Below are 17291 nucleotides of genomic sequence, written 5' to 3'. Positions count from 1 at the left end.
GTACTTTAAAGACAGTAAGAATACGGAACTGGTCAAAGTACCTGGGGTCATAGTGACGACTTTTGTCTTGGTGTCTGAAACATAATCTCAAATGAGGTTTGGCATAAGATAAATAAAATATGTGAGTATGTGTGTAGAAAGAGATGAAGCAAAGGGGTCCATTAGTAATAGTTGTTGAACCTAGGTGAAGAGTATATGGGACTTCATTGCACTGTTCTTACAACTTGCTTATGAGCTCAAACCCTTTATAATAAAAATCTAATAAATATGGATGTACAAACACAATATGAGTGTTCAGATCTCCAGTTTAGAAAAAGAAGAGGTGCCTAGACTATCCCGTAACTTGCTATCCTAGCAAATCGTCGGAGGTGTTGGCCTCGGAGGGATAAAGAGGCTTTCTGGCACACAGTAGCAGGCTGGCCACTGTTCAACTGCCAGAACTTGTGTTCATCAGATTTAAGCAGCAGATAAAATGGGTAGAAAAGAGAAAACACACGGGAGCGTGGCCCATCCTGGCTTTGGCTGGGAAGGGAGTAAATGGACTCACTGGAGGCCGAAGAGCCAGGGTCATCAGGGTCGGTGCTCCTGGGACACGAGTGTCTTACGCAGACAACTGCTAACATCTGGCAGTGTCACTGTGAGGTGCCTGGATTCCCTTAGAGCCCTCATGGTGCTGAGGACTTGGGGGGGGGGTGGTCCTTGTGATGCCCCTATCCCCCTACCCAGGTCTTTGTTTTTGTTTTATCAACTCTTTCATTGTCTCCAGCCAAGCCAGCCTGGAACATAACCAAAAGGCCTTTCTGGAAAGTTGTTTTTGAAGTGGAGTTTGTGCTGGAACAAAGATGAGAACTTGGAAATGAAGTCTTTCTTTTCTGGGTGCCCATAGCACCTTGTACACATCTTTATTCTAGCCCTGGCCCCCCTTAATTGTGAGTGCCTCCCTCCACAGCATAAGAGTTCTTGGAGAAGAGAAGGCACCCCATGTGGGAGCACTTGTACCATGCCAGCGTCGTGCTGGAGCCATAACGGTCTTCTCAGTAAGTCTTACAGCCCCCTGCTGCCCGAGCAGGGCTCTCGTCTCCATCACACCCACAAAGTGCAGCCTTGGAGAGGAGGTTTCGCTTGCCCCTGCTTTAAAGCCAGAGAGAAGCAGAGTTGGTCTGAGTGCCCAGACTCAGTCCAAGGGTCTGCAAGGCAACTGGGAGCCAGAGCTCATTACAGAAGTAAGGTAGGAGCCGTGGGGCAGAAGATAGAGCTACTTTGTCATCTGGAGAGATTTCAGTGGGCATAGAGATACAAAACGGAGAGGGAGTCTCTGGGGGCACAAAGCCTGTGGAGAAAGCTTGGGAAGCTCAAGAGCCCCGGGAGGAGCAGAGGAATAGGGTAGAGCAGGATGGGAGAGGAATCTGAGACTAACAAGGCAGTGCTTGTTAGTCTGAGACTAACAAGAGACCGTCCGTGGCAGTGACAGCACACACCAGCCTCTGCTTGAACGGAGCTGCCATTTGAATGGAGGAGCGGGCGGACAAGAAAGAAACCTGTAAATAGGTGGCTAGCATGTCAGACGGGGCTGAGCATCCTGCACACAAGGGAAGTGGAGGGGTGGGGGATGAAGGAGATGGTGCCGGAAGCCCTTGATGCGGACATTCAAGCAGAGATTTGGAAGGAGTAAGGGAGTAAGCTGTGTACTCCAGGCACAAGCACTGAGCGTTTGGGGAAGAAGGAGCTGCGCGTGCTAAGGCCCCGAGGCAGGCGTGTTCCCAGTACGTTCAGGGGCAGCAAGGAGGCCAGGGTACCCGGAGTGGTGGGAGGGAGTAGAAGGTGATGGGGGCCAGAGTGGACAGGCCGGTGCAAGAACTTGGGCTCTAAATGGCACAAGATGGCAACACGTTGGACAGTTCTTGGCAGAGAGTGATGAAGAGGCTTAGGTTTTAACAGGTTCTCCTGCCTACTGTTGAGAATGGCTGTGGAGGAGCAGGGAGGCACTGCAGTGACTGCAGGGCAGAGATGTTTGTGGCCAGGCCAAAATGGCGGCAGTGGAATTGATGAACAAGTTCAGTGTGTCCTAAGAACCCATGTTCCAAAAGATTGCTCACTTGGGTTGTGCATGGCTGGATAAAAGGCCTTGTGAAGTGGCCAGACTCGTGCTTCGGTTTTCTGCTTTGCTCTTGGGCTCTGCTTAGGTGACCATGTGGAGGAATATCCTCCTCTTGTGTCCACAAAGCTCCGGTTGCCCTTGCCATGCTGCGTCGATTTCCTGCTGCTCCCGCATTTGTGATGTTGGTCTGAGACCTGGGGTGCATGTGGGTGTAGTGATGAGGAAGGCACCCCACAGGGTGGGAGGGGCCGTTCTGAGGAGCTGCCTGTGCTCCCTGCCAAAAGTCAGCCTGCTACTCAGCTTCCGGATACCCGTGTCCTGCAGGTACCCCTAGGTTCACTTGGCCCTTTCTCTTCCAGAGACTGCCGTTCATTGACACGGCGACCGGCTCACTTGGACAAGGCCTGGGGGCCGCGTGCGGGATGGCGTATACTGGCAAGTACTTTGACAAGGCCAGGTAAGGCGCTTACCCAGAAACCACATGACTGCTGCCCCTACCATACTCCTCCCCGGGCATTTTGGCTTTATTTATGGCTTATCGGTTTGGGAAGGAAGTGATTGTTTTGAAAGCTCAGATTACCAAGTGTTCAAGCAGTAGAGAAATCGTGTTTCTGGAAGACTGTTCTAGCATTTCTGGTTGGGTTCTAAGTGCTGCCTGCATATAGAAACTGGTGTATTCGGACTCTAGTCTTTCCTTAGAGACATCTTCCTGTTTTCCATCTCGGTGAACTGGACAGATGGCACATTGGCCTTTGCATTGAAGACCCTAAATATTAATAATCAAGAGTCTTTTCTGGAGTGGCTTCACCTTCCTGAAGACAGGCAGATCAGTGCCTTTCTTACAGGGTCATGGACCCAGCCACTGCAGATAGGGGAGCAAGGCGGGGGCGGGCAGCTAAGGAGGGGCCCAAGGTTGGCGTGGTAGCGTGCACGTTCTCCTCCATGACTTCCTTGGCGTACCCGAGTCCAGAGCTCCTCAGTCCCTGGTTGCAACCTAGGCAACCCCGCTGGAGGCACTTCCTGCTTCCTCCACTGCTCTGGCCGCTGCCTCGCTCCTTTTCCACAAAGTCTCTTAACATTGTTCACCTGTCGTTGTTGCCACTATTAGTCCCTATCCTGCAGTGAATCACTGTTTCAGAACTTCACTTACGGCCTCTTTGTGGGGTCTGGGTTGTGTTTTACTGATAACGTTTCATGCTTTTGCTACAGAGGAGTTTACCATTTAGAACAGAACATATGCTCCTGAGGTAGACTGTTTGGATTGTTACGGTTGTAAATTTGTAAGATCAGGAGTAGAAGGTGGCAGTGCTTGAAATGGAGCTTACCAAGGATGTAAATGTTTGGGTATTTAAGGGAGCTGCTTTCTCCCTTCTTGTTTATTGAGCCCAGAGAAGTAGAAGAAGACCTAGAAATAAACTTTACAACTGGAATGAGAAAACTAACTAGCCACAGGGGAATCCTATCTCATGAGGCCCAAGCTTTTTAAAAAATATTTTTTGATGTTTCAATTACAATTGACATAGTTTTGTGTGTTTTTTTTAGTTTCAGGTATATAACATAGTGATTAGACATTTATATAACTTATAACTTACATAGTGATCGCCCCGATAAGTCTCATACCCCTCTGACCCCACACGTAGTCATTACAGTGTTATTGACTATATTCCCTGTGCTGTACTTTACACCCCGTGACTGTTTTTACAACTAGCAATTTGTACATCTTCATCCCTTCCCCCTTTTCACCTACTCCCCTGCCCCCTCCCATCTGGCAACCATCAGTTCTCTATATCTGTGAGTCTATTTGTGTTTTATTCTTTACATTCTACATATAAGTGAGATCATAAGGTATTTGTCTTTCTCTGTCTGACTTATTTAGCATAATGTTCTCTCGGTCCATCCATGTTTTTGCAGATGGCAAGATTTCACTTTTTTATGGCCAATAATATTCCATTGTATATATGTACCACATGTTCTTTATCCAGTCTTCTGTTGATGGGCACGTAGGTTGATTCCATATCTTGTCTATTGTAAATAGCACTGCAGTGAACACAGGGATGATACGTCTTTTCGAATTAGTGTTTTGGGTTTCTTCAGATAAATAAATACTCAGGAGTGGAATTGGTGGGTCCTCCTTTGTCTCTTATTATAGCCTTCGTTTTAAAGTCTATTTTGTCTGATGTAAATATTGCTACCCCATCTTTTTTTTTCCATTTGCATGAAATATCTCTCTCCATCCCTTCACTTTCCATCTGTGTGTGTCTCAATCTGAACTGGGTCTCTTGTGGGCAGCATATGTAAGGGTCTTCTTTTCTTATCCTTTCAGCCACCCTTTGTCTTTTAGATTGGAGCATTTAATCCATTTATATTTAAAGTAATTGTTGACAGATATGTAGCTACTGTGTGTCCCTGAAAATAAGACCTAGCCAGACAATCAGCTCTAATGCATCTTTTGGAGCAAAAATTCACATAAGACCCAGTCATATATAAGACCCACTCTTACATTATATAACATATATATTATGTAAGAGTGGGTCTTATATTAGTTTTTGCTCCAAAAGACACATTAGAGCTGATTGTCTGGTTGGTCTTATTTTCGGGGAAACACGGTATTGCCATTTTATTACTCAGAATTTTTATCTTTTTTTTGTTCGTAAGTCCCTCTAACATTCCTTGTTGTACTGGTTTGGTTGTGATGAACTCCTTTCACTTTTTCTTGTCTGGGAGGCCAAAGCTTTTAAAGCTGTGTTCCCTCAGATGTTGAGTTTGCACAGGGTTGAGGAAAATAGTCTTAAGAGCCTGATGACCTGAAGAGCTGCCTCAGTCTCTTTCTCAGTTTCTCTGCATGAAATGTATTTGCTCAAATGTCCCCAAAGAGCCCCAAGCAGGGTCCTAACCTTCTCTTGGCTTGCCCCAGCTACCGAGTGTTCTGCCTCGTGGGAGATGGCGAGTCGTCAGAAGGCTGCGTTTGGGAGGCGTTGGCCTTCGCCTCCCACTACAATCTGGACAATCTCGTGGCCATCTTTGATGTGAACCGCCTGGGCCACAGCGGCACCTTGCCTCTCGAGCACTGCATGGACGTGTATCAGAAGCGCTGTGAAGCCTTTGGGTAATTGTGTCCTGTTTCATGTCACTACTTCCGGCCCATCTCCCCTTCACCTTGTAACTTGGTCTCCTCCTTGGTTGACAGGTGGAATACTGTAATGGCCGATGGCCGCGACGTGGAGGCTCTGTGCCAGGTGTTCTGGCAAGCAAGTCAAGTGAAGAATAAACCCACTGCTATAGTTGCCAAGACCTTCAAGGGCCGGGGCATTCCAAGTAAACAGTGTTTCTTTTCTACTTGGGGTTCTTAAAAACACCCATCGGCTCAGGAGACTCAGGCCGGGCGGACAGACAACTGGCTTAGTGCACAGTGACCATGCTTGAAATACGTGCCGGAGGCACTCGCTCTCCTTGGCTTTGATCACGCGCGTGTCTGGTTAGAGTCGGGGGAAGTGCAGAGCCCCAGCGAGTGGGCAGTGGTTTTCCGCTTGCGCGAGAGTGGCTAGGAGGCTCGTCCATCAGTTAGAGGACAAGCAGGGAACGCTCTCCATAGGAGTGCAGTGTGAGAAGCTGCTGCGACACGCATGAGCAGACACGTTAAGGGTGCACACGCCCACACCTCCACTCAGGGAGAACATGCTGGCAACTAGTCAAGTGGTGCGTCCGGGAAAGGCAGCTGTGGGACTGACGGCCTGGGGAAGAAGGGGGTTTTGAAAGTCTTAACTCCTTACAGATTTCAAAGCTGACACCTGAAGTTGTTCATCTCAAGTATAAAGAGTTGCAAAGGGTGTGGTTCCTGTTGCGTTTTAATATTGACATCTTAGAATAAAACTGTTCTCTGACTCCTCCCTAAAAGACAGTCTTACTCTGGTACACCCAGTTCAGGAACGGAACACTTGACCAATTTTCTCCTGGCAGAAACCTGCGTATCGTCCTAGCCTCTCCCTTATATGCCCCCTGCACACACATCCAGTCCACTGTTAATTCTAACTGATTCTCCCCCTAAAGCATATCTCAAATCTGTTTGCTCCTCTCCATCTCGCCCTTTTGTTGCAGGTGTTGAAGATGCCGAAAATTGGCATGGAAAGCCAATGCCAAAAGAAAGAGCAGATGCAATTATCAAACTTATCGAGAGCCAAATACAGACCAATATGAATCTGGAACCAAAACCCCCTATTGAAGATGCACCTGAAGTCAACATCACGAACATAGGAATGACCTCTCCACCTTCTTACAGAATCGGTGACAAGGTAGGCTGACTGCTTTGTTCTCTGCTTTCTTCTAAATCCACAGGAAAGAAAGGGTTTTTTAAAAATCATTTTTATATCCTGCCTTCTGATATATTAGAGCAAACCCAAAATAGACAAGGTCTTCAGGACCTAAGGAAGCAAGGTGGTGAGCCTGGGAGGAAAAATATTTTCTGACCCTTCTTTATTTTCCTTATTTATTTGGGGACATTCTGGGTGAAGTCTAATTCTATGAATAGAAAAAATTAAGGAAGCAGGCCAGTTCATAAAAAAATTAACGAATTACAAAACAAGTCACATTAATACATAAATCTAAGAGTTGGCACTCCGAATTACCAGTAGACAAGCCATTAGCCAGTCTACTTAAAAAGATAAAAAGCACAAATGTATAAAATTAATCATTACAAAAGATAAACCACAGATGTGGAGAACATTCAGAAAATTATGGTAATTGATATGAAAACCTGTAAAAACAATGGACCATTTTGTAAGAATACATAAAATACCCAAATTGACTTGAAAATATACAAAACACTTAAGTAGATCAACAGCCATAGAAAAAAACTAAGAAAACTGCCAAAGAATTACACCTCCAAAGTGCCAACCAGGCTTACCAAGTTACAAGAGTGACTGACTTTTAACCTCCAAGGGATAGGTAATTCCTAGGTTATCTCAAAACTTCTTGAATATAGAGAAAGACAAGCACGTCGTTCCAATTCATTTATGAATCCAAGATGTGACAAAGCTAGACCAAAGGAAGAACTCCAGACCAGTCTCACTTACGACTGTGAATGTAAAAATTTTGAATAAAATAGTCACTAATCAACTCCATTAGCTCAAAGAAGTACATGAATTAGTGTCGTTGCAATTAGTAATGTGGATAATTTATCAGTATTTGGGATGGGAATTTATCATTTTGATACTTGGGAAACAGAAGGAGTTCATAAAATTCATTCATTCCTGTGTGGTGTGTTTTTTTTTTAAAAAAAAATCTTAGTAAAACAAACTAGGACTGGTGAAACACTACAATTTGATTCTGAATCTAGATATCTTAAACCTGGCGCCTTCTTCATACGACATGGTAAAAACATTTCCTTAGGCTGGCGTAGAGTCAGCCACACTCTGGAAGTACTAGTTAAATGACAGAATAAAAGACTCAGTCCTGCCGAGAAGGCAAGCCTATCATCACTGTAGGTGACAGAATTGTATGTCTGGAAAGCTGAAGAGAACCAACCAGATAGAAATAAGATGAGTCCAGTGAGAGAGCTTGTACCCAAACTAATATACAAGGAGTAATTCCCTTCTTTGTATTAGGTTGGTGCAAAAGTAATAGTGGTTTTTGCCATTTTTTAAAACCTTTTAAACTGCAATTACTTTTGCACCAACCTAAAACTTTAACAAAATGCAGAGGTGATCCTTTTAATAATGACAGTAAAAAACTTAAACTAAGCTAAAAATAAACTTTAATGTCTTTATTAGAGATCTTTATTAAGATGCTTATAAAACTATAGCCCTAAAAGAAGTCTGCGTGCCTTGTACATAGGATATTCTCACCGACTATTTCTGTGTAGATCATGCCTGAAAGCATGCTGCATAAACCTGTCATTTCCTCTTACCTCCGGGGAGGGTAACTGGGTGGCTGGGGGACAGGAGAGCAGGAGGAAGATGGCCTCTTCACTTGAAACCATTTCATAACTTGAATTTTGTACTATCTACATGAATTGTCTATTTTTTAAAAACATTTTTGAGTGGATGAATGACAGATAAATGAAGAGGCAAACCTTGTTTTTTATAACAGCTTTATTGAGATATAACTTACTATAGAATCCATCCATTTAAAGTGTACAGTTCAGTGGTTTTTAGCATATTTACAGAATTGTGCAGCCATCCCCACACCCAGTCTTACAACATTTCCATCCCCCCCAAAAATACCCCTTAACCCATTAGCAGTCACTGTCCATTGCCACCCCTCCCCTAGTAACCAGTCATCTACTTTCAGTCTCTGTGGATTTGCCTATTCCAAACATTTAATAGAAACGGGATCGCATAACACGTGAACTTTGGTGTGTGGCTTCCTTCACTCAGCACAGCGTCCACGAGGTTCATCCATGTTGTGGCACGTACAGTACTTCATTTTATGCATATATCATACATTTTGTTTATCCATTCATCCATTGATGGACATTTGGGTTGTTTCTTCCTTTCGGCTGTTGTGAATCATGCTACTTTGAACGTTTGTATACAAGTGTTACATAGATGTGTTTGTCTCTTGGGTGTATATCTATGAGTAGAATTACTGGGTCACATGGTAATTCTATGTTTAACATTTTGAAGAAATGTCAAACCTTGTTTTTTAATAGAAAAAAATATTGTAAAGATTTCAGTTCTCCCCAAGATTCATAAATTCAGTCCAGTCGCAAACAACATTCTGGTGGAATTCTTTATTATTGATATTAGGATTCTCAAGTTCTACATTTTAATTTTTTTCAGTGAGTATTAATCAGTTTTAGAGCTAAAAAGTCACAGAGACGTTTGCATTTTGGGAAATTTAAATTTTTAATAAACTATATGAATGGTACAAAAGAATCAATTTATTTTTGAGAAATCGATACCTGGTGAGCCAAGTATAGATTTAAGTGGGCTAGCAGTCCATTTTTATGACCCTAAAGGAGACAATGGCTGAATCACAAATTTGCCTTCTTTATTAAGACAGATGACAATTAATCCCTCGTGCATTACTGGAGGGATTGCAGATTGGTGCAGCCACTATGGAAAACAATGTGGAGGTTCCTCAAAAAATTAAAAATAAAACTATCTTATGACCCAGCAATTCCACATCTGGGCATTTATCTGAAGAATCAAAAATACTAATTCGAAAAGATACATGCACCACTGTGTTCCCTAAAGCGCTGTTTACAACAACCAAGATACGGAAACAACCTAAGTGCCCATCAATAGACGATTAGATAAAGAAGAGGTGGCACATATACACAATGGAGTATTACTCTGCCATAAAAAAGAATGAAATCTTACCATTTGCGACAACACGGATGGACCTAGAGGGTATTATGTTAAGTGAAATAAGTCAGACTGAGAAGACAAATACCATATGATCTCTCTTATATGTGGAATCTAAAGAACAAAATAAATGAACAAACAAAACAGAAATAAACTCATAGATACAGAGAACATAGATACTGATGGTTGCCAGATGGGAGGGGTGTTTGGGAATGGGTGTAAAAGATGAAGGGATTAAGAAGTATAAATTGGCAGTTACAAAATAGTCATAGGGGTGTAAAGTACAGCATAGAGAATATAGTCAATGATATGGTAATGACTGTATGGTGCCAGGTGGGTACTAGACTAATTGGGGGGATCACTGCATAAATTATATAAATGTCTAATCGCTGTGCTGTACACCTGGAACTAATATAATATCGAATGTCAACCGTAATTGAAAACTAATAATAAAGATAGATGACAACTTGTAATTCCACAAAATATCACCTTCCTTTTCAATCTAGTCTAAAAAAACCCTACTGTTTGACTTTTCCAGGTGGCTACTCGGAAAGCATGTGGTTTGGCTCTGGCTAAGCTGGGCCACGTGAATGATAGAGTCATCGTGCTGGACAGTGACACAAAGAACTCCACCTTCTCCGAGATATTCAAGAAGGAGCACCCCGAGCGCTTCATCGAGTGCTTTATCGCTGAGCAAAACATGGTACGAGCTGTGCACATCCCTTTTTGATCTTCTCACTGATTAACAGTGCCCCGCCAGACACAGGAGGCCCAGCCGACCTCACAGTTTTTCTTTCCAATTATAAAAGCAAAGGAACTAGAGGGGGAAAACGCCTCCAGGGAAATGGGTACGGAGTAGCCAGGCAGAGTCTGAGGGGGGGCTTCCGGGCCTGCTGGAAGGAGTGTTGCCTTGGGTATGTGCCTGGGGCTTGGGTGAGGCGCTGGTGGGATGCCGAGCAGTGGTTATCCGGGGAACGAGGCACTCTACACTGGCTACAGGGAAAGGGGGGAGTTAGTGGGGTGGGGTCCACGGTGTTCTGATTCACTTTCTTGGTGTTACAGGTGAGCGTGGCACTGGGGTGCACCACCCATGATCGGACTATTGCTTTTGCTAGCACCTTCGCTGCCTTTCTGACTCGAGCGTTCGATCAGATCCGGATCGGGGCCATGTCTCAGTCCAACATCAACCTGATTGGCTCCCACTGCGGGATATCCATCGGTATGGGTTCTCAATGCCATCATCTTGGTAGCCTTTCTACTTTAGAGAAAGACTAGGGTGTGAGCAGTTGTCATTGTGCTTAGGGTTTTATAACATTTGATTATCTGTAACTTTAAAGCCATATTGTGTTTTAAAAGTTCCAGGTACTCTGGGTAACATTTGAGCAGATCTCCTGATATTACTGTGAAATGCCTACTCTTGTCATCGTCATTGAGAAGTAATGATCTGTCCTAAGTGCCCCTTACGTGTCCAGCCACACACTGGGTATGAGTAGCCCCCCACCCCCCCCGCATTACAGAACCCTTCCCTGTTCTCGGTGCAGTCGCCTTAGTCTTAAGGGGAGACCAGCAGCATGGGCACAGGGAAGTGAGGAACATAGTCCCCTGCCTGGGCTCGGCCTGAGCGGAGCAGCCTGGATGTGTGTCGTGGGAAGCTTTGGGAGTCCTGATGTGAGGCTGGGGGAGATGCTGCTCTCTGGGCGTTAACCTGGGAGGACCAGCCAGGTGGGGACAGTGGGAAACACAGAAGCCAGGAAGTGGGTTGAAATATGGTGTGCATTAGCAGCGGATAGAAAACAAGAGTGAATCTGACAAAGTCAGAAGAAAGAAGTCACACTGCTGACAGACACAGGAGTCTGAAACTGCCTGAGAAACGTCAGGGAGTCATGTTCCTGAATGACAGAAGTGAGGACTCGGGAAAGACGAGGCGCTTGATGTGCCCCTGGAGGGGCAGGAGTTCTAGGAAGACGTGACAGCTTACATTTGCTGCTAGGACGGGAGGGAGGAGGGCTGGAAGGGCACATTTGAGAGTCATCCCTGGGACTCCCTGGGAGAACTAGACTGGCCAAGAAGGCTCTGGATGGGCCAGGTGGTGGGGGAGACAACAGTCTGAGGAGAGGGGAGGGCCACAGCATTTCAGGGCTGGCCTGGGCAGAGGGCCTAGGCAGGGATCTGGGGCTCTCTGCTTGGGGATGGGTACATTGCAGGTTTCCAAGTAAGTCAGCTAAGTGGAGAAGTAGCTGTGGGTACAACCCAGAAGAGCTGAGAGTTCTGCGATTAGACAGTTGTCCCGGGCAAGGCAGTGTGCACCGTGACAGTTCCCTTCCTGGCTGGAAGAGGTAGTGAACTGGTCTACATTGGGCTTTCTCCTCCCGCAGCATTGCTGACCCGAAACTCTGTTCCCAAACACACACTAAGGCTCCCTTAGTTACAACAGTACCCCCAAGGGATGTGAATGCTCAGCGACTTGGAAGGCCTTGAGAAGTGAATACAACCACTGCAATCTAAATCCCCTAGTTTCTTGGTGGAGAAGCTGGAAGGGCAGAGGACAGAGCCTGAGGGACCCCTCCTAAGGAGGAGGGGACAGGGGCAAAGACTTGGTGGGGCCGACTGAGGCCCCAGGAGAAGAGCACCGAGTCACCTCGGACAGCAGTGACCGGGTGCCAGAGGTTGGTGGGCAGGGCCAGCAAGAGACCAATGCTTCGTTGATCTGCAAGGTCAATTAGGAGCCGAACGTGGAGTGTCACGGTGATGTCTCGAGGGAGACAGATGTATGACGGGTCCTTATAATTATAAGGCATTGTATTGACGTAAGAATTGACCACGTTGTAGGGCCTCCTGTGGCGCTGCGAACTGTTGCTTATCCAGCAGACGGCCACGTCCTAGCTTGGCCTTGCTCATGTTCTCATTGGGCCATGGCTGTGTTTCCTCAGGTGAAAACAGCCCCTCCCAGATGGCCCTGGAGGATCTGGCCATGTTCCGTACCATTCCCAACTGCACCATTTTCTATCCAAGTGATGCCGTTTCGACAGAGCATGCAGTGTTCCTGGCGGCCAGTACCAAGGTATTTCTAAGGGGTGCTGGTTCAGACAGAAAATGCTGCTGAGCTCTGCTGCTAGTTTGGTACTGATGGCTGGATTTTTCCCATTTTTTTTCTCAGCATAAAGGTAATAGATACGCATTATAGAAAATTAGGTTGTAGGCTTTCTTTTAAAAATAGAACCATTACCCAAAAAAGGTGATTAAGCATATAGAACACGAGCACGTTTAGAGACAAAACAGTGCAGAGGGACACTGAACTGTTCAGCCCTCCTGCCCCTCCCCCCCTTTGAAGGTTCCCCCGAAAATAAGACGGGGTCTTATATTCATTTTTGCTCCAAAAGACGCATTAGGGCTTATGTTCAGGGGGTGTCATCCTGAAAATTCATGCTAGGGCTTATTTTCCCGGTTAGGTCTTATTTTCGGAGAAACATGGAATTAGTTGGAAATTGAGTTTGACTTTTTAAACTGTAGCTCTGGTTTTTGTTTATTCCCTAGGGAGTGTGCTACATTCGGACCAGCCGACCTGAAACTCCTGTTATTTACACCCAACACGAAAGTTTTGTGATTGGACAGGCCAAGGTAAGGCCTGAAGTTCTCCATTGTCTTCTAGGGTCATTTCACGTGCAGAGAACTGTTCTAAGCTAGCAGTCGGTATCCCCACATTCCGTGCTCCATCCTTTCTTTGTTTTAGTTTTTTTAAAACAACTGAAGTATGACCGTTGGCTGCTTTTCTTCAGGAGGGAACATTTTACCCGTATCAGCCTGAACGGAACTTTTCTCCTTTCCAAATGGAGTCTTTGTTGAACTCTTAAAGATGAAGCACTAAGAACTTGAAGGGACTTGTGGTGCTTGGCTGTAAATTAACACAGCCTCAAGCTAAACAAAATAATAGAACCCATTTCAAAGGAATAATAGATGGGTTAGGTTCCAGTTTTGCATATCCAAGGCCAGGAATAAAAAGGAACTGGAACCATTTTGCTGCTGGCCATTGTGTGGCTCTGAGGACAGCTTTTGCCCATTGGATTTGGCCTCACCTGCAGGCCTGCTGATAATAGCTGGCTGGCATCACTGGGCACTTCTGTCGCCTGTGTTCTCACAAAACCTTAGAAGCGCGGATTGTTAGCAGCCCTGTTGTGTAGATGAGGGTCGGAGGTAAGCAGCTTGTTCAGGCTTCATCATGAGCAGCGAGACCAGGATTGAAGCCCAGGCAGTGACCAAGTAGCGTCCGTGTGCCTGCACATCGGGGCTATGCTGGTGGAGAAGCAGCAGTCTGTGCAGAAAAGAATGGCTCTGCCCACCGCCTGGCGAGCAGGGCTCACAGGCATTTGGGCGTGTTTGCTTCCTGCGTTTTTCTAGGCATGTGTGTATGTTCTACACCGTTGAGATCATACTGCATAGGAGAGCTTTGTGTTCTGTAAGCAAAGCAGGGACCCCTGGCCTTTCCCTGGCCCTTTTATCTTGTAAGCCTTTTAGAATGTCATTAATACTCTCAAATATGTGGAAGGCCAGTAGCCACTCTTGAAGAAGCAACCGCTGACATCTGACTGACTGCTAAGGACTAGGCTGCTCCAGACTTTGGAGTTGCTAGTGCCCAGAACGGCTGTGTCCGAATGTGGAATGCCTTCAGTGCTGTAATAAAGCAGGTACATCCAGAACAGTCCACGGCCTGCCACTAAGGCAGCTGGCCAACACCGAACGGAAAAGCTACAATATTCACCTTCAGTGTTAACTACAGGTTCTATTGTTCTCTGTACTCCCACATTTAAACTCAAGGCCATAGGTTTTTCTCTGGGGGAGCTTGGGGGGTCTCGATGACAGTCATATCTTCTGCAGAGCTTTCTCATGTCTCCTGTCGTCCCCCACCCCCACCCCCACCCCCAGTATTTGCCCTGCCCTGATAAAATGAAGTAAATTTCCTGATGGTAAAGGATATAAATTAAAGTGTGTGGTAATATGCATGGAATGGATAACTCAAGGGCTGAGTTTTGCAAAGGGGACATAGGGCTCTGTGCGTGTTCGTGTATGTATGAAAAAGCTAGGACTCGCAGAGAATGAGGTGGCTTAGAAGCCCTGAATATCTGTACTGTCAGCCATGGTTCTTAAGCTCTAGGGAAACCTATACAGAAGTCTGAAGTGACTAATTCCAGACGCCTCTGGTTGGGGAGCTTTGAGGAAACCAAACTGTGAGAAAGGCCAGGGGTCCCTGTCTTTGCTTACAGAACAGCAAGTGGTTGAGAGCGTGGGCTTTGACGTCAAATGGGCCTGGCTGCTAGTCTCAGCCCTGGCGAGTTCCTCCTGCTCTGAGCTGCACTTTCCTCAGCCACAGAATGGGCCCACTTAGGATGGCACAGGCCTTAGAGGGCACTTGCGGCGTGCGCAGTGCTTGGCACAGAGCATGTCGCACACGCCCCAGAGCAGCCCCTGTTCACATGTTCCTCAGTGGAGTCCAGTGTGTGTGTGTACGTCCCAGCAGATGTCCAAGCAGTCCAGAGAAGGTGCCTCTGCAGCCCCCTCGAAGGGTATGAGTCCGCGCCCTGGAGCTCGGAGGCCGTACTGTCCACTTCACTTCTGGTCCTCTGCCTTTCACACCCCAGTTTGAAATCCAGCTTCTTTGTGAAAGGGTCATTGTGTGTATGTTTTATACAAAAACTTAGTAATTTGGCAGGTAGATGAATTTATAAAACAAACATGAAGTGGGGCTCATCCAAAAGAGTATGTCCTTGTGCGTCTGTGAGCTGGGTGAGCCTTTTTTGTAGTGAATTATGAAGGCCTGGAATCGGGAGCGTCAGGGCAGAGCAGTGCAGCCACTGTAAGGGCATTCTGTGCACAGTAACCACGCACTCTCGTTGGGTACAACTTCAGGTCCTCCGCCGCGGTGTTAATGACAAAGTCACAGTTGTTGGAGCGGGAATTACTCTGCATGAAGCCTTAGCAGCAGCTGACGATCTATCCAACCAAGGTGAGTTGGTTGGTGCTAAATGTTGAGGTTCCAGCTGGGGAGAGGAGGGACTTGGGCTGCCCCGTGGGCCCCAGCTGGGCTTTTGACCCTAAGTCTGCTTCATGTGCCAAGCTACTTGTTGCTGTTCGCCAGGTATTTCGATCCGCGTCATCGATCTGTTTACCGTGAAACCCCTGGATTCTGCCACCATCATCGCCAACGCCAAATCCACTGGTGGCTACATCATCACCGTGGAAGATCACCGCCAAGAAGGTGGGTCTTTGCTACGTCTGCTTTGCTGGGACATGTTTCCATGTCCCTTGAGTGGAGGCACCCTTGCTCCTGGCCTTCACCTGCGCTCAACTCGTCGCCCCACAGCCTTTGTCACTGCTCTTTGTAAGTGTATCACATTAGGGGCCTCTTGCCCAGCGACACTGGCTCCTTGAGGGTGGGGAGCCCAGAGTTATTTGTGTGTCCCTGGCACGGTGCACAGTGCCTGGTCCCTGGGTGGCTCAGTGGCAGCACAAAGGAGTGTCTCACTTGGCACTCTGGGGAGGCAGGGGTCATGAAAAGCTTCACAGTTGTTGTTAAGTTTTGAATGACTAATAGTTTGCACCTCCAGAAATGGGAATAGTGCCTTGCAAGCGGAGAACACAGCAAATGCAGAAAACATATGTCAAGGAGAGGGGGCTGGACAGTGTTTGGCTTGAGGTTAGGTGGGGCAGATGAGGCGATGAGGAGCTTCATGTGTAAGGGGGTCCAAGAGCACAGCCGTGTTCCACTGAGTCTCTGGAAGCGCTCCCAGTGCCCTCAGGGCTGAGGTTGGTTACAGGGACAGGATACACTACACAGGTGAGGGGGGAGGACAACCCCCGCCCTAGGGCTCCCTTCCTCCCTCCCTCCCTCCCTCCCTCCCTCTGGTGAGGCCTGCGGAGCACTCTCCCCTCTTCAGCAGTGAAAAATGCATCACTGCACACCCAAGGAACCCAGTCAGCACCCAGTGCACCGCGGCTTTTATTGGGGGCTGGTCATGTGGGCCCCCTGCTCCAGGCACACACCAAACACCTAACTCCCAGAGGAAAGCAGGAGCTCCAGAAACCACCCTGTTCTGCAAACAGTCCAGGCACAGGGACCGCCCTTATCAGTAGGGGAAGTGTCCTGTCGGCCTAGGGGACTTGCACCAGCCCACTACCCGGGCGCCACCCGAGGGCCACCCCTGCAAGTGGCCCTTCCAGAGCTGGCCGCCTCAGGCCTGCCAGTTGCTCTTTTCTGTACAGTTCCTTTGTTGGTTTTAATCGTTTGGGGCTTCCTGCGAGCTTTGACAATCTGAGCTCTGCAGACCCCTGCATCCATTGAGCCCGGGCTGAGAGAGCCCCTGCTGTAGGTGGCGCTGGGAGCAATTGGGAAACCCGCAGTTTCCAGTGAGAACGCTTCTGGCCAGTTAGGGAATGACTGCTTTTATGAATCGGTAACTACCGTGTTTCCCCGAAAATGAGACCTGGTGTCTTATATTAAGTTTTGCTCCGAAATACCCATTAGGGCTTATGTTCAGGGGGTGTGATCCTGAAAAATCATGCTGGGGCTTATTTTCCGGTTAGGTCTTATTTTCAGGGAAAGAACGGTAGTGAAAAAGATTTTTCCCTGGGAAGCAGCAAATTCAAAGCCGTCTATATCATGGGGCTTTAAGGCTGACCAGCTGCTTCCAGAACAGAGCCTAATGTTCCTTGCTTCTTCTCCAGGTGGCATCGGGGAGGCCGTCTGCGCAGCTGTTTCCATGGAGCCTGACATCCGGGTCTGTCAGCTGGCAGTGCTAGGAAAGCCTCGGGGTGGGCAGTCGCATGAGCTGCTGGATATGTTTGGAATTAGTGCCAGACACATTATAATGGCTGTGAAATGTATTGTAATGAACTAA

General features: G+C 47.0%; 1 protein-coding gene across 1 annotated transcript in view; it reads left to right on the top strand.

The window, feature by feature from the left end:
• TKTL1 (transketolase like 1) overlaps positions 1-17291 on the top strand; it is a gene marked incomplete at both ends in the record, with an annotated part of 22096 nt that extends 4805 nt beyond the window's left edge. Inside the window, 11 exon segments of the mRNA XM_081043163.1 lie at positions 2458-2555; positions 5013-5204; positions 5286-5413; positions 6194-6387; positions 9941-10105; positions 10465-10621; positions 12333-12463; positions 12937-13020; positions 15304-15400; positions 15533-15652; positions 17119-17291. Coding sequence (XP_080899289.1) covers positions 2458-2555; positions 5013-5204; positions 5286-5413; positions 6194-6387; positions 9941-10105; positions 10465-10621; positions 12333-12463; positions 12937-13020; positions 15304-15400; positions 15533-15652; positions 17119-17291 — 1539 coding nt within the window.

The sequence above is a fragment of the Rhinolophus hipposideros genome (assembly GCF_964194185.1).
Source record: "Rhinolophus hipposideros genome assembly, chromosome: X".
Lineage (NCBI taxonomy): Eukaryota > Metazoa > Chordata > Mammalia > Chiroptera > Rhinolophidae > Rhinolophus > Rhinolophus hipposideros.
Note: the sequence above shows the minus strand (reverse complement) of the source record. Positions and strands in the feature narration are given on the sequence as shown.